The sequence below is a fragment of the Schistocerca nitens genome, chromosome 2 (assembly GCF_023898315.1).
Source record: "Schistocerca nitens isolate TAMUIC-IGC-003100 chromosome 2, iqSchNite1.1, whole genome shotgun sequence".
Lineage (NCBI taxonomy): Eukaryota > Metazoa > Arthropoda > Insecta > Orthoptera > Acrididae > Schistocerca > Schistocerca nitens.
The window spans coordinates 353,788,805-353,811,235 of NC_064615.1; the positions used below are offsets into that span (position 1 = coordinate 353,788,805).

The following is a 22,431-nucleotide window of genomic DNA, read 5'->3' on the forward strand; positions in this document are numbered from 1 at the left end:
TAACCACTGATTACATTTTACAGACAAAATAAAAGCTTTCCTATACATTAGAGTTATATGAGGCCTGGTTTTGATAGAAGTTGAGCTCTTCTACATACATAATACGAATTATCAATTAGTCAGGGGTTAGCAGACTTTTTGGAGATGAAGACCAGCATTGTGGTAACTTGCGAATTAATTGAACCCTTGCAAAGTACAAACAATTAATAAGGAATGGTCTCTTTGCGACGATGAGTTGTCTTAAGAACCTGCAGATAATGAGAAAAACCGTTAAAAAAACTACTGCCACAAAAAAATAATGTGCTGTGAAGTTTCCTCACATTCTTAGAAGGAAGATGAACTAACAAAACCAAACCATGGGGAACACCGTATCATCAACAAAATTAGCCTGGCAAAAAGGGAAAAGATGGTCTAGTGTACAACCTCTCATCACTAGAGTTGGCAAATATCCTAAATTAAATTACAAACCTCTATTGCAATGTCTCATTTGGTGACAGTACGTGACATAACAAATGATAATCTCTGAATGAGAACGAGTTGCTTGGCAGCATTGGTACTATCTGAATGAAGCAACTTTACATTTTAGCTGTTATTTATCATATAGCCCTTCACAAGAAAAATATAAAAACACTGTGCTGTGTTGCAAAAGCATTCATCACAGTTACCCCACAAGGGTAAACAACCTTTACTACAACCTTGACCAGGGTAGTAATGTGATACTAGTGCACTGTCACAGTGTGTCAAACATATTGTGGCGACTCCTTCCCTCGCTGCGGAATGCCACTAGACCCTCGTCGTTGCCCACCGCAATTCACCGGGGTGTGCGCGTAACACACAATTCTTATCCCACGCTCATCATCGTCGTCTTGTTGTGGTCCATTTAATGAAAGGAATGCTATTGTGTTTTTCCACACAGCCTTTCACAACTGCATCTTCGAGGCGATTCTACTGTCTAAAGAAGTATAAAGCCTGCTTACAGATGTCCAGTTCGTCCTCCCAGTATCAGCAATTTGAATATTGCGTGCAGTGTAGTGTAGTGCAAATAGTGCAGTGAAGTGCAATGACTCTAGGACTACCAGGCTGTTTTATTACTATTCTATCCCTGGCCATTTTGTCACTCCTTTGCCGCCAAGTGCACCAGTGAAGCAGTATTTCCATGCTGCCGGATGGCATCAAACAAAGGTTACAAGCCACCCATGATCTGCCCGGTCCAGACCATCCAGGTATTAGCTCATTTCGAATGTTACTTGTAACCGCTCTTTAGAGAGTGTTTATCCAGCAACAAGTATTAGATTAAATTCTGTAATACGAAATGGCCTAAGATCCAAAAAACAGTAGTAGTATTTTGAAATAGAGTAACACAAAGTTCTACAAAGGGAATCCGAGGAAGACATAACAGAGCTGCAGTTTGTTTAGAATGTAACATACAAAACCAACGCGCAGCATTGTTAGGTCTCTTGAGTTTTTGTTTTCAGTGGTGGTGAGTGTGTTCGCAGTTCTTCCGTGGTAGTCGGCATTTTGGGATTAGAAGCCTAATTAAATTGCATTCTTAGAACCGGATTAGACATTGGAGTGGTGGAGAATAGATTATTTTGGGATAAATACAGAGATGGAGTCAATTAGAGATGACTGGGTGTATGAACATTGATATTCAAGTGAATGGTGATTGTACGTGTTAAATACAATGCTACGATCGTACACTTACGATTGTGAAGAGATTTATTGACAATACGGAAACTTTTAAGTTGAATTAGGACTTTAATCACTGTATGTGAGTTATTAAAGAGTATTGGGACTGAAAATAGTTTGGACCTTATCATACGCTAGTATCTTTGCTGCTTGTTGTCAAGGTGATTCCACTAATAAACAAGAAGTGAAAAATAGTGCCTGTGTCGCATTACTGAAACAAGCTGGTTTCCCTTTATTAATATAACAAGTATGGTCGCGACATCAGCTCCTGTTAGATAGGCCGGATGCATCCTGCTTGCACCCCTACCCACCCCTTGTCCTCTCCACCCTCCCACACCCTTCTACGCATGCCACCCCTCTGTACACATCACCGCCCCCAGCCTGCACCCCCACTCCCGCATGCCATCCCTTCATCATGTGCCACTGCCCCCTTCCACACCCCTCCCAGCCCCCCAACCACCGCCACATGTAAGCTATCCCATTGCGCACACCATCACGCCTCTCCCACAGCTGATAGACATGCGACCAGACAACCCACAGTGTAACCATGCAGCTGACTGAAGACTCCTTCCTGCATCAACACACGGCAGAGATTGTACTGCGTGACCCACACCGTGCATGCCCCACCTGCCTTCTTCTCTGCAACACTGCCTGCCAGCACCCTCTTGCATACTACGAAACACTGCCTGCATGGTGCTATATCTCTGCCACATGTGACCACCTCTACAGTAGTCACACCTGACGGGCTGTCTAACCAGCCCCGTTACCCCTCCTGCACCAGCACCTATGAGCACTTCACAAGTATCTGAACTCCGCTTGCAAATGTCAGCACTACAGAACCGCTTGACTCAGCTGACCAATGGGGCAGCGCACCCAGCAAAGCTGATTCAGGATACCCTTGCCCCAGTTGCTCTACCGCTCATTTGCCCCCACTTCTACCCACAATGAGGTTTGCTTCCAATGAGGCAGGTTTTGCAGGCTGCTCTATCACAAGTGGCGGAATGAAATTTGGAATGGTTGTCAGTCACCTCAACCTGACCACTGCCGCCCAAGTCTGGGGTGTTCTTACACACCCACTCCCTCCAGGAGCTACAGTCAACTAAAAGAATGCATCTTTTCCAGCTTTGTGGCCTTGGAACTGCAACGGCATATAATTTATCGTCATCCCAACAGCGTGGCAACATGTGCCTGCTGGATCACATGCGAGCACTTGCCAAAATTGCACACCCTCCCTGAAGGCCTGCTTCTAAACTGCTGGCTTGCCCACCTTCCCACCCCCATTCAGGCTGTCCTGGCCTCACACGCCCATTTATTGTTACGTGATGCAACGGTCTTGGTCGATAAACTGTTAGAAATTCTGAACTCCATCTCAGCTGTGGCTACAGTGCTTAATGCTGTCTACCACTCTGCGGCTCCAGCTGGCTATTCATCCATCCCGAGCCACGATGTGCGTAACTGCACTTTAACTACCTGTCTCTAACAATCCTACACCCAGCATGCAGGCCCCCCGATCTCTACCAGATTCTGGCACACCTAAGCTTCGATACGGCATCACTTACTGCCTGTGTCGGCCGTCTACACCTCACGCAAGGTCGTGGGATCTAATCCTGGTCGGACAACTGAAATTTTCAGTCTGCCTTTTTGAAAGCAGAACACAGCTATTGAGCCACACACAATAACAACAACAACGATTATTAACATTATAGCGACAGGGGAAAAAAAAGAAAAGAAAAAAGAAAAGAAAAAAAAGGTGTCTTCTTGATGTCGGGTGCATTTTTTAAATCACAAAGTGAATTAGTGTTTTTACTTATAACTTAAAAGTGAAAAACTGTTACTTCATGCCAGATACACAAAGATTCCAGCACATGATATCGTATTTATATAATGTAACAAGATTGAAATTAGTTTCTGGTCACCATTTTTGGTGTAACTGAGGTAAACTCCTATTTAAGGAAAACACCCTCTTAAGGATAAAAATATCACAAGTGTCCCAGGCATTCATTAAATAAATGATTTACTGTACTTGCCTTATTACTCCCCAACATCTGTATTTTGAATCAAAATAGTTACACATCTAACTTCTCTATAGATAATTCAAATAAGATGAAGTCTACTACATATGTAATATAGTGTATTGGTCAAATTTTTAGAGGGGTCAATCCAAATGAAGTAGTCCAATAAAAATTAAGTTGGTTGCTTGACCATTTTTAAATATTTTAATTTTTTTATATGTGATTACCCTATAATTGAGAAGTTCAAAACAGTTTTTTTAAAAAATTTACCTTTCACCTTTACTGAAAGGTGGCCATTTTCGTTTGTAAGCGCGGGACGATGTTTCAGTTTACAGACTTTAGCAAAAATATGAATATCTCTGCACTGGGTTAAGTTACAAAATTGCAAGTGACATGATTGTTTTTAGAAAAGTGTCCTCTACAACACTGTCTATTACACAAAATACCCTAAATTAAAAAATAACCAGTCAAAATGACCTCCAAAGTTTGGTATCCAAACTTTCAAAAATCTACTTTTTAGTCCCAAAAATAACAAACGAGGAGTGATTTATAAGTGTCTATTTTTTTCCTACAGTTAGATATCATACACTACTAGCCTCATATAGATCAAGAACACTTACAAATGTTTCCTTCATTTTTACGAATTTTTGAAATTTGAAAATTTTCATTTTTTGTTACGTTTGGGGTTAGTAATCTCAGGTCGGACTGAATATAAAAATATGATTTTTGCACAGTTTATACACCTATCTGATAGCAATGTAATGTAAAAATTTCAACACTGATATCTGACTGAACAAAGAGATGAATTTTTGAAAATGAGGGAACAATTCACATTACTCTACAACTGATCTTATGGCTGTTGCCTATTTAAATGGTTTATTGTTTCATTGTAATAAAATTTAATTGTGACATATATTTAGTTAACACTATTACCCAATATTCAATTAGTTTATTTATTACTAATAATGCAATATTAAACAATAGGAGCTTTCGCTTTTGTTCTATGGTAATAAAAATGCCCACACAAGGAAGAAAGAAGAAAGCTGACAGTGAACAACTCCATTCTCTTTTCGGACCCCTAGCCACACACACGCACGCAAGCGCATGTGCGCGCACGCACACACACACAAGGAAGAAATAAGAAAGCTGACAATGAAAAACCCCATTCTCTTTTCAAACCCCTAGCTGTCCACATTCAGACGGGGCGACAGCGGAGTGCAGCTGGAGCTAGTTGCGGTTGCCGACATCACTGCCTACAGATGAAAATCTGCTTTTGGATTGAAACTTCCTGGCAGATTAAAACTGTTTTAATCTGCCAGGAAGTTTCATATCAGCACACACTCCGCTGCAGAGTGAAAATCTCATTCTGCTTTTGGATTCATGTTCTTTATAGATCATGCTTTTTTTAGAAACTTGACAGCCATCAGGCTAGGACAAAAAAATGGGATTTGGATGTGTGTCTGTATGTGAACTCTGGGCAAAGATAACATTTATTATATTTTTCCTGAAGGAATGTTAATTTAAATCAGCATGGCAGTAAGTCAATGAGAGAATGTGCCGTCTTTTAGAGTTGCAGAGGTGTGAGCTCTTTCCAATAAGCTTTGTGCTGATAATGAGTCTCCACTAGAATATCAAACGTAAAAAGACAAATCAGTAGATTTCAATACCTTTACACTTAGGGAATGCCTCTTTGGATGTGTCAAACAAATGAGTGGTTGCATAATACACCAACTTCTATTTCACTTGTCCCACATTAGTACAAACTTCTTTGGGTACTTTCAGGGACTACAGGAAGTGACCACTGATGGTGCTTGGTAAGCCAAGAATAGTAAGCTGAGAATGGTATCAACAGGCAACAGATGCAATGTTACATCTCTTACAGCCATTCAACTAAGCATCACGAGCCTTAATGGTACCTAAGGATTAGAAGTCAGGCACCATACGAAATAAAATAGGAGGCCTAGAATAGGGGAAGAGAAAAAAAAAAAAGAATTTGATAATGGAAACCCACCAATAAAACATAAATCATGAAGACAGACTGCAATTTCCTATGGAAAGAAAATAATAAACACAAAAGGGCGGTGGTTATTGAAAAGGGTGGTGTTTACTGCTGTTCAGCTAACAATTTGGAGTTTTATCAGAGAATGTCTATGTGACAGAAGAGATTGATTTTTGCATGCCCTTATACCGTGCTGCATGCGACATCCTTATTTTGAAAAATGTGATAGTAGTCAAAGATAGATTACGTACACATGAGGCATTAACAGATGTACTGGACTGACAATGTGCAATTGTGTTCAGTTTTTCCTGTTAACTCTAATGCTGTCTGCCATATTTCTTCACACTCCTAACAATCTTGCCAGGTCTAAACCCCGCGTAAAATGGTAATGCAAAGCACTTGCTCTCTTCTTAGATTTTTTCCTTGTAAGTGGCCAATAGTGAAAGTTTCATTTGCATCACTAAGTTGTCCTGAGTATCTCTCTCATGAGCAATAGTTACGAAAGCACGCCATTCTTGTTGCAAATTGCCAATTCTCTGTCCACTAATGTTGGTCACAGTATTGAGAAAGTACAAAATGGTGGCTGCACCTAGAGTTTCAGTAGAGGACTGTCAGATTTTTCTTTCTGCAAAACAGAATGGCATTGTTAGTCTTCTCCTTCACAATGATTTGAAACATCTGACATTAATTTTCTTTCACCTCTTTATACTTAGCTTGATGTTCCTGTGTCACTCTAATGGTGTCCCACGAATTCAATTATATTCCCAATGTGTGATAAGACCTATTCAAGACAGTGTATAAACAAATCTATATGAGGATTTAGGCTTCATGCAGGTAGTTGCAAACACCTAACTATGTTTTTGTCAAAATTTATCATAAGCCCAACCACAGAGTTTTCTAGCATGATTTTTTCTAGTGTGAGGAGGTAAGTTTTGTTGTCGTTCACTTTGATGTTGACATTTACTCAAAGGTAAGTCTTACCCTTGTGAGCACTGTCACAAGAAGTATCTTTATCGGAAACGGTGGTACTCAAAGGAGGTGTTCTAAATCATTTTATTGTGATGGGACTCGTTGCCCAGGGAACAGTATTATGGAGGTCTTTTTTAAGCCTGATTTACTAAGGAGTCTTCCATGGAGTCTTCTACAGTTGGTGTATGGTTTCCATTTTCCATCAACAATGATTTAGCCTAACAATGCAGCATCATCTTTACCTGCTGCTAATACAACTATGCCTTTCTCTCCGTGCAGAGCATGTATTGTCCTAAAAACTGCAGTGGAAATGTAGCTCTCCAGCATTTTGGACATGTTCAGGAGTCTGGAAGTTTCCCTTCTTACTTCTCTGGCGGCATCTGAGGGGAGACCAGAATAGATAATAATAATAACTGGTCATCTGTACTCTAATTTCCCTGATTACAAACACAAATAAAATGACAGCGTAATTAGTATTACCACCTCACAAAAATCCTGTGTTCTAACAAATAAGTATTTATATTACTCTGGCAATCGCGTTTGTGTGTACAGTGAGGAAAGCACATATCATCATGCTTTTAGGGCAAGTCAGTCAACATGTATTAGAAAATGCAGATAACTTTTTTACGAAGAAAAATTTTGACAAGCTTCCTTTAGTGATAATGACATCAATGCATTTCCCACAAGATATTTCTTGTGAATGTGTTAAATGACTTTAAAGATGGTATGGACCCTTCGATATTTGAATGTTCCAGTATTGTTATTCTGTCACCAGGGTTCCACAAGTTTCCTAAAGTGAAATTCCCTAATATTTCCCTGATTTTAGCATTTTTTCCCTGACAAATTTTGAAATCTCAAGGGCAAGTAAACACACAAGCTGACAAAAAAAAATGTAAGGACTTCTGTATTTCTAAACATGGGAGCAAAAATCTTGATGTTAGTACTCACCATCTTTTGTAATGAACTGTTTTTAGATGGAGAAAGAAAGCCAAATGCTATATATGTTTCATTAAGACCACTGTGTTATTTTATTTCAATGAAGTGAAACACATTTGGGACAAAAATACGCATTTTGTTGGAGTCACAAGACAGATTTAAAATACCTTCACTGCTTTCCGAAATAATCTCAGAAAAAAAGTAGACCTCTTGTGACAATCACACTCTCACAACTAAGTTTTTGGCCATAGCCTTTGTCAGAAAACGAGTGTGCACACACATGCACAACTCATGCACACACGACTGTTTTCTCCGGCACTGCGTCAACAAGCTCTGAGAATCAGATCCAAACAAACCACTCCTCACGCCCCCCTCTGTCTCTCACTGGCAGGTGCTATAATTTTTTTATCTTGGCGGCTCGCGCATGCCCGCCCAGACGCGGGGGATTGCTGCGTTGCCAGTTGCACACGACGCACGCGCCAAGAGAAGCAACGCCATAGTATCGCATAGTTCGCAAGCTTACATTTAGGGGGGAGCGCGCAGCTTATGAAGTAAAGCCACCACGGCCGCATTAACCCTTTCGCTGCTACAGAGACGTGCTCCCCGCATTCCGCGCTGTGCGCGATTTTGTCACTGCACTGCTCACCTGTTCTCTGTTCATTGGCTGACTGTATTTTTTGACGTCAGATGCGCAGAACGAGTCAGTGACGTTGCCAGATCTTGACTGCAGAGCAGAGCACGGACGAGTGTCTTCAGTTTTAGAAACGTTCAGTCATAAATAAAGTAATAGAACAAAAGCAATGTCTTGATAGCAGACTTTGTTTTTTGAAAGTTTGGAAAAACCATTCTTTATACCAATTGCTTCATTTTCTATTAATTAAACCAAACAAGCAATAAGACTCTTAAATCAGGCGATAGCAAGGAAAGGTGTTTGTATCAATTTCACGAACCTAAACTCGGCCGCCAACATAAATGATGCGCACTTTAGGCTAGCAGCAAGTGGTGGTGACAGCACTGACTGCAAGCTCATGAGAAGGGCGGGACGGTGAGAAGAAGTAAGAATGAGAGAGTGGGAAAGCAGAGCATATACTCAGCTGTGCCCAGCCAGCGATGAAGCATGACATCTCAGTAAACAAACAATTTCATGCTACTGAGACAAAAAACACAATTTTACTAGTGTGATTTTTTTCAATTACCCCCCATGATTTCCAGAACTTTTGACAACCCTGGTCACTGACTTCCTTAACTAGTCCTCAATGTTATCTACCACTGTTGCCCCAAAAGGTGAGCCACTTTCATGAATGATGATGATGACAAAATGATAAGGACAACACAAACACCCAGTCCCTAGGCAGAGAAAATCCCCAATCCGGCCAGGAATTGAACCTGGGATCCCATATTCCAGAGGCAGCAACGTTAGCCACGAGACCATGAGCTGAGGACCTGTTGTAAGGAAGTTGGATCATTAGCAACAAGCACGTGCCTGCCTCATGGTACTTCATTTGGGACAAATTGCTGTTGCAAGTCCATACATTGGACTCGTCGGTCAACATTACTCAATGGTCTCCTATTTCAAATACATGTACTCATTTGTTAATATACATTGCTTATAATTAGCTAAAAGAGTTAAACAACCCATACACCTATCACATCAGTAAAAAGAACATTAATAGTGATGACAGTACTGATAAGTATTTTGTTACTGAGGACACTGATCTGGTAGATCCTGTTGATAATGACAGTGATGGCAGTGATATTGCATTTACTGTACAAAAATAATCAAGGAGATTAATCACTGTAGACGACACCCATGATGACAACAATATCAGTTATTGGAGCAATGGATTTGGAAAGAAGAAAATATCAAGCCAAAAATCTGGGAACATATGCAGACTCCTTGCATATGAGCACAAATTTTGGAGCAGTGAGGTGGAATAACACTAGCAACAGACTTTTTTTGTATAAATTTTGACCAGGTGTTGTAGGATATTGTCACAGACATGAATCAGTATACACAACAAACAATGATCACTGAAACATAAGACAGAAAACTGATGAGACATGGATTCCTGTCGTTTGAATGAAATTAAAATATACCTTTCCTTAGGCATAACAACAAATCAAGGGTAAAAAAAAAGTTTAGGTGTACTGGTCTAAAAGAACTGTTATAAAAACACGAATATTCTGGAAAACTACGACAGTGAAACAAGTTTTGCAAATCACATCTTTTTTTTTCATTTTACGACATGTAAAGTCACACCTGTGATAAACTATTTTCACAAAAAATTAAAAAGTATATGTAATGGAAGAGAACATCGTAATCAAATTGTTAATGAAATTTAAGAGACACATGCTTCAAACAATTTAATCCATCAAAGTGGGTGAGATTTGGGATAAAATTCTGTAAACTGTGCGAGTAAATATCGAGTTATTGTTTTAATTTTAAAATATATTCAGGAAACGATAAAACAGATCTTGATCACAATGCATTTGAAACCGTTGTGATGGAATTATCAAAGCCAATACTAAATAAGACACTTTGTACATGGATAATTGGTATTCTTCATCAAAACTGTTTTTAACTTTAGATGGAAATGGAACATTATGTTTTAATAATAATAATAATAATAATAATCATAATAATAATAATGAAAAATGCTACAATATTTTGTTAACGCAAAACTAAGAAAGGGGGAACGCATAAGGATAAACTCCAATAGCATATTAATGTTGAAGTGAAAGGATAAATGTAACATCCATATTATCTCTACAAAGCACAAAAGTGTAGAAATAACTGAAAAAAACATAAGTCAATGAAACCTTATGTTCAAACCAAAATGTATTGTTGATTACAACAGTGAAATTATTGGTACTGACTGCCAAGATCAGATATTAGCAGGTTTCCCTGTCGTGAGGAAATTCTGAAATGGTACTGAAAAATATTTTTTACATATTTGGTGTGGCATTTTATAATTCATATATTCTCTACACAAAAAACGGAAAGAAACAGAATTACACCGAGTACAGACTTCAAACAGCACACGCATTACAAAATGTGCGGCCACAAAAGCTTGAAAACAAAGCAAAACGACGAGGGAATGTAAAAACTGTCTAGTTGTCTTAATATACCTCACTGTTTCAAAAACTACAACACAAGTGAAGATTACTAATCATCCGTGAGACATCAAAACTGATACATTACCTACTTGCAAATAATAAATAATTTTTGTTAACTAATGGATCCATCACATTCACTTCTCCGACATATGAAATTATTGGTTGTGTTCCAATGTTTTTTATTATTTTAAAATTCCTTACATGGCACCAAAATATACATGCCATACAACATGTACATTTTGTGCAGGTTTGAGTACATGGCAAAACAACTCAATGGTTTATATTAAACGACCTTCTTGGTTACTACACCTGAGCAATCAAAAGATTGTGAGTAGGCCTCGGATTGTTTTAAGTTACACAAAGCTTATTCATTTCTGCTCTTTGCTTAAGTGATTTTTTAAAGAAGCATTACAAAATTACAGCCATCAATCAACACAAGTTCTTTAACACTCTATTCTTCCTTTCTACAGAAGACCTCATTTATAATGATAAAAGGCACCATATAACAGTAAATTATGCTCTGTTTCCCAATTTTCTGTTTGGTATTCTATGTCCGCAACTAAATGTAATAACAACCAAGTTATACTAACCCTCTAATTCATGACCCTAAATTACTTCCCAATTTTTTCACAGTACTTACCCTGATTTCATTCATTTATACCACAGAGGAACTCCACCATCAATAATGGCTTTCTGTATATGGTATCGGGCCTGGTGACCTAGCAGTAAAGCACATGCCTGGAGACCGAAATGTTATGAGATCGAATCCTGGTCAGACCCCAGAAGTTTTTTTCCTTTCTGTCTTTAATGTAGGCTTCACCTTTCAACAATGTGAAGATTCACCAGTAACAACACTTGAGTTGCATTCCATTTTATACTTTGACCACCCCTGGTTGGATAACTAGGGTAGGTTAGGGACATGCAAGTCACTGAACTGGCCTTCAGTTAAAAGGCTTGCACTTGGCCATCAAATCCCGACATTATCTGCATAATGTATAGCTTAGCATGAAATTCATTTTTTAGGTTTTCTGACCTAGGTTTACTTGCTGAGCAGCACACTATGTACTCTACTTGACTCCTGCTACTGATGCAGACAGGAGCACCACAAAAAATATACATGGGAGGAAAATTAATATTTCAGTATAACCGATACACACTTATTGCATAAATAAATTTTAGTTCTGGCTACGAAGTCCTTCGCAAAGGAGTTCTTGGATAAAAAGTTATCCGTTTATTTGGCATGTCAAATTTGGAAAAAATCCCTAACTTTCAATGACTGCATCCAAACACCATTGTCAAGTCTGACTGTCATGGAACTGGCGAGGCTTCCACTTGCATGTCCAGAGGATGGAATCTGATGGGCCAGATTAGTTTATTATGATGACAAGGAAATGGCACAAACTGATTTGGCACCCTCTATGTCCATGTTATGTCTGCGTTCTCTATCCAACGTTGCTTGCTGCGCCACCACGCACATCGGGCAGTAAACTACTTTGCTACTCACCATACAGCTGAGTTGCAGATCGGTACAATGAAAAGACTGGCAAACAAGTAAGCTTTTGGCCAAAAAGGTCTTCATCAGAATTAGACACGCATGCGCGCACACACACACACACACGCGCACGCACGCACACTATTGCACTACACACACACACACACACACACACACACACACACACACACAAGCACAGTCTCTGGCTGCAGAGGCCAGTTTGTGTATGTTGTCTAATTCCTATGAAGACCTTTTTGGCTGGAACCTTATTTGTCTGACAGTCTTTTTGTTAAGCCTACTTGCAACTCAGCATCTCAGCTATATGGTGGGTAGCAATGTATCTTTTCATAATTTTATCATATTTCGTCCTGAATTTTCCACTGTTTGACTTTGCTGGATAGAGCGGACAAACATAACCTATGGATGCAGAGAATCACCTCAATATGCACCATTTCTGTGATGTAATCCAGCCAATCAGATGCATCTTCTGGGCATAGAAGTGGATGCCTCACCAGTTTCACACCGGTCAGATTGACCCTCTGGCGACGATGATGGAGGCTATTGTTGAAAGCTTTTAATTTTATCCGAATATGACAAGGCAAGTAAAACTAAAACTTTTTATTCAACCTTTAGTTCTACTCTTAATAAATCCCTTGCAAAACAGTATATATTTCCTGAATATCTAAAACGTGAATCACGATTTGCTTTCTGTTTATCCAGTACCAGTGGCACACCAGCCTGTTCCCTTAATATTCAGCACACATTTGTCATAAAAAATATTATCAAAGGGAATTTCAATTATTTATAGACAAGAAAGAATGAAGAATAAGTTTTAAAGACACAGATCTTCAGTGGTGCCTGTTTTCGGCATACATGTGCACCACACAATGTATAGATTTTTTTGTTAGTATTTACTCCGTCTAGTATCGAATCTACTGTACACTAAATTTATTTTATTTAACTTTGCAGCTGGATGCCCTTCTTGTCACCATAGTCATCAGTTGCTCAAGGGAGGGAAATTGTGTGGACCACCTGTCTGAATTTAGTATGTTTTTTTCAAGGTGTGATTGTATTTTAACTGTTTAAGTTTCATATTTATTCATGTGACAAGTGGGTAACAGCCCAGCATTTGCTAAAACAAGCTTGGGAAACCACCTAAAACCAACACTCAGGTTGACCAATGCAGTAACCACCATAGTCAACCCACAGTGAGGATTCGATCTGGACCTGGCTCACCTTCCTATTTCTCATGCTAGTGTGCTATGCATTACACTATACAAGCAGGCAGACATTGTACAAGGGGCAAAAAAAAAAAAAAAAAAAAAAAAAGGGGGGGGGGGGGAAGGGGGGAGGGGAGAGAGAGAGAGAGAGAGAGAGAGAGAGAGATGATATGCTATGAAAATGATCTACTTCCAATGTTTACAATTAGCTATAAAAATACTTTAGACTAAATGATTGACTTCTTTGCAATTAATTCTCCCAGATAAATTGACTACTGCAATAACTAATGTTCAAAAGCGCATGAAGCTCTGGCAAACGTACACGTTCATTATAATTAGCAACTCTTCTGCCAGGTTGCAAAAGCAAACAAAAGGAAATAGAGAAGAATTGCTAAAGACTGAAATTTTTTTAAAAATATGGTCACCTCACATATGACTACTATCAGTACATCAGAAACTGATCCAACAAATAAATACTATTGTAATATCCAGGGTGGAATAATGACACTATAATACATAAACATCATTGTTTCACTAGAACATAGATCCAAATAGATAACCTTACTGACAATAATATGAAAAGCATTGAGTCCTGCTCAACCACAGAGGAGTTATTGAGTGGAAGACAGGTATAATGAAAGAGACTGCTAGATATTATTCTGCTATCAGATTACATCCATCAGATGTAGACAAAACAAATCTCTCTCTCGCAACCCACCCACACCCCCACAGGCACTGCCACTTTCTCTCTGAGCAGTGATCTTCCTTAGGGTGGGTGGTGAGGGGTACAGAAGACGTGTGAGGTAAGGACAGTATCATCCTGGGCCACTAGGTGCAGCCAGCTGTGCTGGATGGGGCACGGGGTGGGGCAGAGGTTAAGGGAGAGGCAAGAAACGGAGAAGATGATACAGATATGCAGGTGGGACAGGAGTGTGTAGGGCTGGGGTGGGAGCAATTAAGGAGATAGTCTTGTGGAGGACAGGTTAGTGTCAAAGAGGTTATGGGAACAGAGGACGTGTCACAGGGAGAGTTCTCACATTTGATATTCAGAAAAGCTGCTGTTGGTGAAGCAATCCTAATGGTACAGGCTGTGCAGCAGTTTTTGATGCCATACCAAACACACTGCACTGGGCAGCATGCTCAGCAACTGGGTGGTCCAGGTTTCTCTTTGGGACTGTTTGAATGTGGCCATTCACGTGTGAACAGATAGCATAGCCTACCACTGCCGCACCTACCAGCCCACTATCCTACAACATCCCTACATGGTTCTACAGACAGCACTAATGTCTCCCCCACTCCCTACCCTGCTACCCCTAACTCTCCCGACTCCTCTTCTCTTTTGTACCCCCAGCACTAATCCGAGCGAGGATCGCTGCTCCCTCAAAAGTCGTCGAGCCTTAGTGCCCACAGAAGACAGCGGCCACGTGTGTGTGTGATTTATGCTCGTGTGACTCTGTGCGAGTTTTGTTTTGTCTACACCTGATGAAGGACTTTATCTGTTACCTGAATAATATCTACCAGTCTATTTCACTGTACCTGTCAACCACTCAATGTCTCCACTACATGCCGAGTAGCAATCTATCCTTTTCTATTGTTACCCATCGCAAGTTTTCCACTGTTTAACTTAAATGACAATGTCGCTACACAATACAGTATGTGGTTCGAGAACACTGCTCTTACAGGCAGGGTAATTCCCATTCCAGAAACTTCTATCCCAATAATGATATTTACAATCACATTTACAAAAGACTTGAATAGAAGCTCTGGCATTGCACCTGCAAGATAATGCCAAACAACAATGTTTTCTATAAAGGCAATTGCATGATAAAATTTCTTCAATACATGGTAAAAGTAACCTGATATAGTACTTTTTTGTAGTGTGAACAAGTGTTTAAGAAAACTGGCATCACAAAACAATGTATTAAAATTACAACAAAAATGCACAGTACAGAAAAACTGAACTTCACAATATCACATTAGAACTTACAGGTTTGATAATCCACTTCTCCTTTCCACAATTCTTCTCCCAAGCCTGACGTAACATCTTGCTATCCTGTGGTAACACATAGGTTCGAGGAATGAATCCAAACCTGGAATACAAACTTACATGCATTACTTCTCTTCAGAAATACAAAAAGCTGCCATCATTTTAAGTACATAAAATTCTTCTCTTAAAAGTACCACAATTTATTGAAATAGGTAAAATTGTTACTCACCAAATAGAGGAAGTACTGAGTAGTATACAAGCACACTTAAAAATAAAATGTTGGGTATTATCCACCTATCACACAAAGTTCTTCATCACACACACACACACACACACACACACACACACCACACTTTGAAATGACAGAGAGAGAGAGAGAGAGAGAGAGAGAGAGAGAGAGAGAGAGAGTCTGTCAGTGTGTGTGTGTGTGTGTGTGTGTGTGTGTGTGTGTGTGTGTGTGTGTTCCCCCCCCCCCCCCCCAACTCCCCTCTCCCTCCCCAATGACTTCTCAAAAAGGACTCCAATTGCTTAGTCCACTTTTACACGTGCTCGTCTGCCACTCAACACCTCCTAACCTATTGTACCGTATTGCTCTTATCCCATCTCATACTTTCTATTGTTTGATTACTAAAATGTGAGATATTTACAATTTATTGTAAAGGTAATGAAAGATGATTTTCTATCAATTCAAATAAGTGCTTGAAACTGGAATAATACCAAAATAGCATTATACTGACGTTAGAAAAGGCATTGCTGATAGCTGACGAAAGCCATGAAATAACACAATTTCAGAGACTTTACTCATCTCATACACGGCTCACACACCTGCCTAGTATGCATGCGACCTGAGTTCAACACCCGGCTTTGGTACAAATTTTCACTTGTTGCTTCAGTTTATATACATAAAATCATATCTGTATGAGCCAAGTCTCTGAAACTGTGTCATTTCATGTGTATAAGTACCTGCATCTGGGTTTCAGACTGGATTCCCGATTTACATGCGAAGCTGAGGTGTTATTCCAGGACACAGATGGCCTCAGCAATTCTGTTCGTGTAAGGACGTGTTTAAAGTAGACTGGGGCGGCAGTGAGAATTTGGATCAAAGAGGGACACGTGCCATGGTAACCCATGCAGTGAGTGAACCGCTATGCCAAGGTGGTTTAGTTGCTAACGCATCTGCCTACTAAGCAGGTGATCCGAGGTTGATTCCAGGCCTTGGTACAAATTTTCACTCACTGCTTCAGTCTATATACATAGAATCTCAAGAGAACTACTAGGGCAATTTATACACTTTCTTCGTCATATGTGTGTAGAGTTACATCCAAGCAGGCCTGGAATGCTGACCTTGACAGTTTGCCACCACAGAGCAGAGTATGACAGTGATTTAAATAAAATGAAGATGGGAACATGTTGCCAACATGGCACAGAACTGGGGAATTCAAAGCCTTAAAATAATCAGCATTTAGCTTCATGTTAAATGAATGTTATACATGAGGGCGATTCAAATATAAATAGTAATTATTTTTATACATTTATTGACTCATCATTTAAGCAATTGAAACATTCTGTTTTTCTCTACGTAGTGAAGTGTTACAGCTCAAGTTGTGTGTTGTAACTTAGTCAGCAACTTCACTATCTGTCACAATGATGCTTTTAGTGATAAATTTTACCTTCATTATTTTCTTACAGTTGCCTTCTCTTAGTTTCTTGAAGCTGTGGGACTGCCATGCAATACCAATCCTTGTAATGTGTTACTTCTTCTCCATTTGTAGAGGGTCGAGGACTGTAAGAGAACTCTTATCTACCCAAATGCGCTAGGAAATGACGTAAATGCTTGTTAAAGAACTCTTCCATATTTGGTTGCTCTTATATAATTATTACCACATTGGGTGCACAGATCTCTTATTAATCAGATTATCATCTCTGAGGTGGATCTCGGAGCAGAACAGAAGAGGATGTAATGACACTTTTCTTAAGATTGTTTCAACTGTTTCTGTGCGTCATCATTTTAGGCTACATCCCCCCCCCCCCCCTCTATCTCTCTGCCTTCCAAAACACCGCAAAGCCGCAATGACAAAATGTACGCGACCCCTTCACAGCAGGTGAAATGCTCAATTGTGTCATGCCTTGGTGATGTTCTGTACTCGGGTATCTCTCTCCCACTCTCTTCAACCATCAAACCAATGCATGCACCATAGGAAGTCCTCTCCCTACTACTAACTAAATAATGTTTTTATACATAATCACATTTTATCTGATAGTGAGGAAGAAGTGAAACGTATTTCTAGATTAACAACATGTTCCATCATAATAGTCTCCTGCACGCTCTACACACTTTTGTCGGCGATTTTTTGTTCATAAATAGGTTTAAGGACATGTGAACCAACTGCACACACACTCCTCGATGTCTCTGTTGTTTTCAAGTCATTCCCCTCCAAGTAATTTTTTCATGGATTTAAAAAAACAACCTTTTATGGCTGAAAGGTGTGTTTTGGCCTTCACTGGGCAGGCTTCCATCCTTTCTTTATCTCTTATTATTCGTCATTATGGATTATGCAGTTTAATGATGGACCAGTGTCTCATCACACGTGACAATGTGCTTCAATAATCTTTCCCTTCTTGTCAGAATTGATTCAGAAGTGTCTCACAGATCTCCAACCTGACCTGTTTTTGTTGTTCCACTAACAACTTCGAAATCCACTATGCACTAATTTTCTAAAGCCAAGCTGTTCACCGATAATGGTCAGCACAGCCAATGCCAATATCTACGAGGGCCATTTCTTTTTCTTTCTTTCTTTTCTTTTTTCCAACCTCCTATAGGCTATAAATAAAAGACAAGTTCATAGAAAACAATTATTTTATTACTAAAAGTTTTGTACACATTTAGCGTACCTGTGGAAAAGCTTTGCAATACCCTCTTCAAAAACTGTTGCCACCAATGGTTGCAAATGAGCACTGACGTCGTTTTGAAGATCTTCGTCGGTTTGAAAGTGCTGCCCTCCTAGCCACGTCTTCAGTCAGCATTCCTCTTTGTTTGTTTTGAATGACCAAATTTGCATTTCACTTCAGGAATTGTGTTGATCCATTACAACGTTTGTCCATACGCTGCTGGCAAAAACCAATGGCTCCTTTAACAATTTCAATGGGACATTTTCGATCATCCGCTGTACAGTCCTGACCTAGCACCCAGCTACTTTCAAACCAACGAAGATCTTCAAAACAATGTCAATGCTCATTTGCAATCATTGGCGGCAACATTTTTTGAAGAGGGTATTGCACAGCTTGTCTACAGGTACGATAAATGTCTCAATCTTTTCGGTGATTAGGGTAATAAAATAATTGTTTTCTATGCACATATCTTTTATTTATAGCTTAACAGAGGTAGGGGGGGGGGGGGGGGGGGAAAGGTCCTCGTACCTCTGCTGTGATTTCTTCAACAGTACATTGGTAACCAACTTCAATAACCTCTCTAACAGCAGTCCTCGTACCTCTGCTGTGATTTCTTCAACAGTACATTGGTAACCAACTTCAATAACCTCTCTAACAGCACAGATGTTATCAGTGAAACTAGACCTTGGGCATCAAGCGTGACCTTCACGTTCTAAATTTTCTTAGGTGTCCTTAAATTGTCTGCCCCTACATAAGCACTCGCTTCTGCAACAGTGTAGTGTCTCCAAACTGTGCTTTCAAACGAGTTAAAACCCCCTGAGGTTTAAAAACTATATGACAATACTTTGCGTACCAGAAGAAGGAACTACTCACTCATTGCTGTACTGAGACCAGAGGAGAGTGCAGCAGCAAACCAAGCTGCTTCCCCCTCCTTAATGCACCGATCTTCAATCCCCTGCTCCACCATCCTTCTCGGAACTGCTTGTTCAGTACACTGGCTTAATTGCAGTTTATATCTGAACCACCCTCATATTAAACATATGGTATTTGTTTGTGAAGTCTTAAAGTGTTATTCACAATGATGAATTGATTAACCTCCAATGAAGCTAACTGGTGGTATACATACACTGCCTGACAAGAAAAGTTAAGCACCTAGAGGACACGGTCCGATGTCAATATAACTTTGTAAACGTACACATCAGCATGTATGTAAATAAATAAATACAGTTGCAATTATATGAGACGAGTAGAATGGCCACCCTAGTGTATTAGTGTTTAATGTTGGTACCAAGCCTGATAGGGTATATAAAGGGGTGTTGACAGTGTCAGATGTTGAGTGATCACTGAAGGATACAGATATGCCACATACGCTTATGCGATATATGTTTATCGGTATCTGACAGAGTTTGAAAGAGGTCTTCTTGCTGGTCTCCACTTGGCTAGATGGTTGAATTGTGCAATATCGAGAGTGTGGGGCATTCTGGTGTGATAGTGGCTGCATAGAAACGTCAGGGCAGGCATGCTCGTCCTCAATGTTCTGTCAACCACATCTGTGACCAGAACATGGGATGACTGCCATATTGTGCACTAAGCACATCATAAATCCTTCACATCTGCACCTGCTATTCCAGAACAACTAATGGACTCTCTGGAACATTCTGTGTTATCCCACATCATTGGCCAGAGACTAGCAGCAGCCAAACTGGGGAATTATTGTCTCATGTGCAGGCTGCCACTAACACCACAATGCAAAATGTTGATTGGGAGTGGTGCTATGACCAGGAAGCATGGACTGCTGATACACAGCTTTGCACAGTGTTAAGTAATGAATAGCAGTTCAGCAGTACCTCCAAAGACCACCATTGCCAAGTACAGTAGCAATCTGGGGAGGTGGCTCATCCTTCCAATCCTTTGGAGAGGCACACTGGTATTAGTCCTTATATCATGGTGTGGTGAGACTTTAGGTATGAATTCAGATCACAGCCGATAGCAACAGGTGGAACTCTGACAGAACAATGGTACAGCACGGACACCTTGCATCCTAATGTGCTACCTCTCATATGACAGTATCAAGATGCCATTTTTCAACTGTGTAATTTTTCAACAGGACAAAGCTTTTACACACACACACACACACACACACACACACACACACACACACACACACACACAGAGAAAGGCGTGTGCCTATGACCTACCTGCATGTTGCTGCAATATTCCTGTGGCCAGCAAGATCCCTGGCTCTATCCCTGATAGAATGTGTGGAACCAGCTCAGGTGTCTAATTCATCCCAGTGTCAGGATATCAAGGGCCTAAGGAGAGGCTACAATGGCTTTATAACACCTATGCCAACTTAATCCATGGATGCATCCATACCACAAGGGGTGCAATGCTGTGGTCTTAAGTGGGCTCATACTACCAAGTTCTTTGTAAATTTGACTTGATTATGTAAGCATACTATATCATCATATACCCTCTTAATTCGTGAAGTTTAATTTCTTTCCCTCCTCCCCATCTGTGTACTTCACTATTTTATCAGATTAGGCAGGCTCCAGCTGCTACCTGTGACACACCAGTGGAACAGCAAGTTACATATTTTGCTTTCTCCAACATTGTTTTTTTAAGTGTAATTCTTAAATCACTCTTGTATTTTAACATTTAAGAGGTGCAATCTCACATTTTAGTAACTGTAAAGTGTAGGTACGCTCAGGCTGTAGCACATCTGTCATTTCTTTTGAGCAGCCAGTGACACAGTTCATAAGGTGTCAGTCTCCATTGCTGACACATGCGAATGGTAGCAAGTTGCATATTCAGTTTTCTCTTTGTGCTTTTATAATTAATTTTTAAGTTAGTAATACTAGGATGGATAGGATGTGTGTGGCCATGGGAGGAGGTGGCTTCAGTTCACAACCAGCTGAAGACACTTTTGGCCACGGTCAGCCGTCTTGAGGCTGACTGGGAAGTAGTGGTGACAGAATGTGGCACATTACAGGGAACACATCAGGTATGTCTTGTTTCGCACATGAGCTCTGCCACCGATGCACCCTGCAGTGTACCCAACATGGGGTATCGGCCCTCACCGCTGGGTGAGATGCAGGTTGTTATGTGTGTGTGGCTCGAGGCAAAGAGTCAATATGGAGGATGGCCATCTGGCCTCACCCATTCACCCTGTGAGAGGACTAGGACTGCTGCTTCAGCAGCATCTGAGCATGTGCACAGGGAGAGGGATTTGCTAGTTACAAAGAGCTCCAACGTAAGGCGTTTTATGGAGCTTCTTAGGGAAATGGCACACAGGGCAGAAAGAAGTACAATATGTACTCAGTAAGTGTCGGTGACAGAATGTGGCACATTACAGGGAACACATCAGGTATGTCTTGTTTCGCACATGAGCTCTGCCACCGATGCACCCTGCAGTGTACCCAACATGGGGTATCGGCCCTCACCGCTGGGTGAGATGCAGGTTGTTATGTGTGTGTGGCTCGAGGCAAAGAGTCAATATGGAGGATGGCCATCTGGCCTCACCCATTCACCCTGTGAGAGGACTAGGACTGCTGCTTCAGCAGCATCTGAGCATGTGCACAGCGAGAGGGATTTGCTAGTTACAAAGAGCTCCAACGTAAGGCGTTTTATGGAGCTTCTTAGGGAAATGGCACACAGGGCAGAAAGAAGTACAGTATGTACTCAGTAAGTGTCGGTGGGGGGGGGGGGGGGGTGTCTCATTCAAGATGTGCACATTACACAGATATTATTTGTACAAAAATGACAGTTTTTACATAGAAAAACATTACATTTTTTGTCACATAGAAATAACTAAAAAGGGGTAACAAAACTTTTATGTGGAGATAGATTTAAAAACTAATGAGAAATTAGATGAATTTATGGTTTAATTCTAGTATTTGTAACAAAAACTTAATCGAACAAAGGGGAAAATAGAAACTGAGACATCATTTAATATTAAGCTGGCACTCTTCGCATGTGTGTGTCGATTTTTAGCAGGGTCATCTTTCAGATTATCTTCACAGAATATAAAACTTCACATTCTCCATCATATGAGGGTGAATCAAATATAAATCAGAATTTTTGCTTTCCATGACTTTTTGTAAATGGAGAGATCTGCTCAT

General features: G+C 40.2%; 1 protein-coding gene across 5 annotated transcripts in view; it reads right to left on the reverse strand.

Annotated features, from left to right (window-relative positions):
• The window catches only part of LOC126236172 (tubulin monoglutamylase TTLL4-like), a 257,463-nt gene that overhangs the window by 149,632 nt on the left and 85,400 nt on the right, over window positions 1-22,431 (reverse strand). For all 5 annotated transcript variants that reach the window (XR_007544877.1, XM_049945267.1, XM_049945269.1 and 2 more), the window contains exon 9: window positions 15,422-15,524. Coding sequence is in view for 4 of the 5 variants with exons in the window: in XM_049945267.1 (XP_049801224.1) it covers window positions 15,422-15,524 (103 nt within the window). In the remaining variant the exon portion in view is untranslated. The remainder of the gene's footprint in view (window positions 1-15,421; window positions 15,525-22,431) is intronic.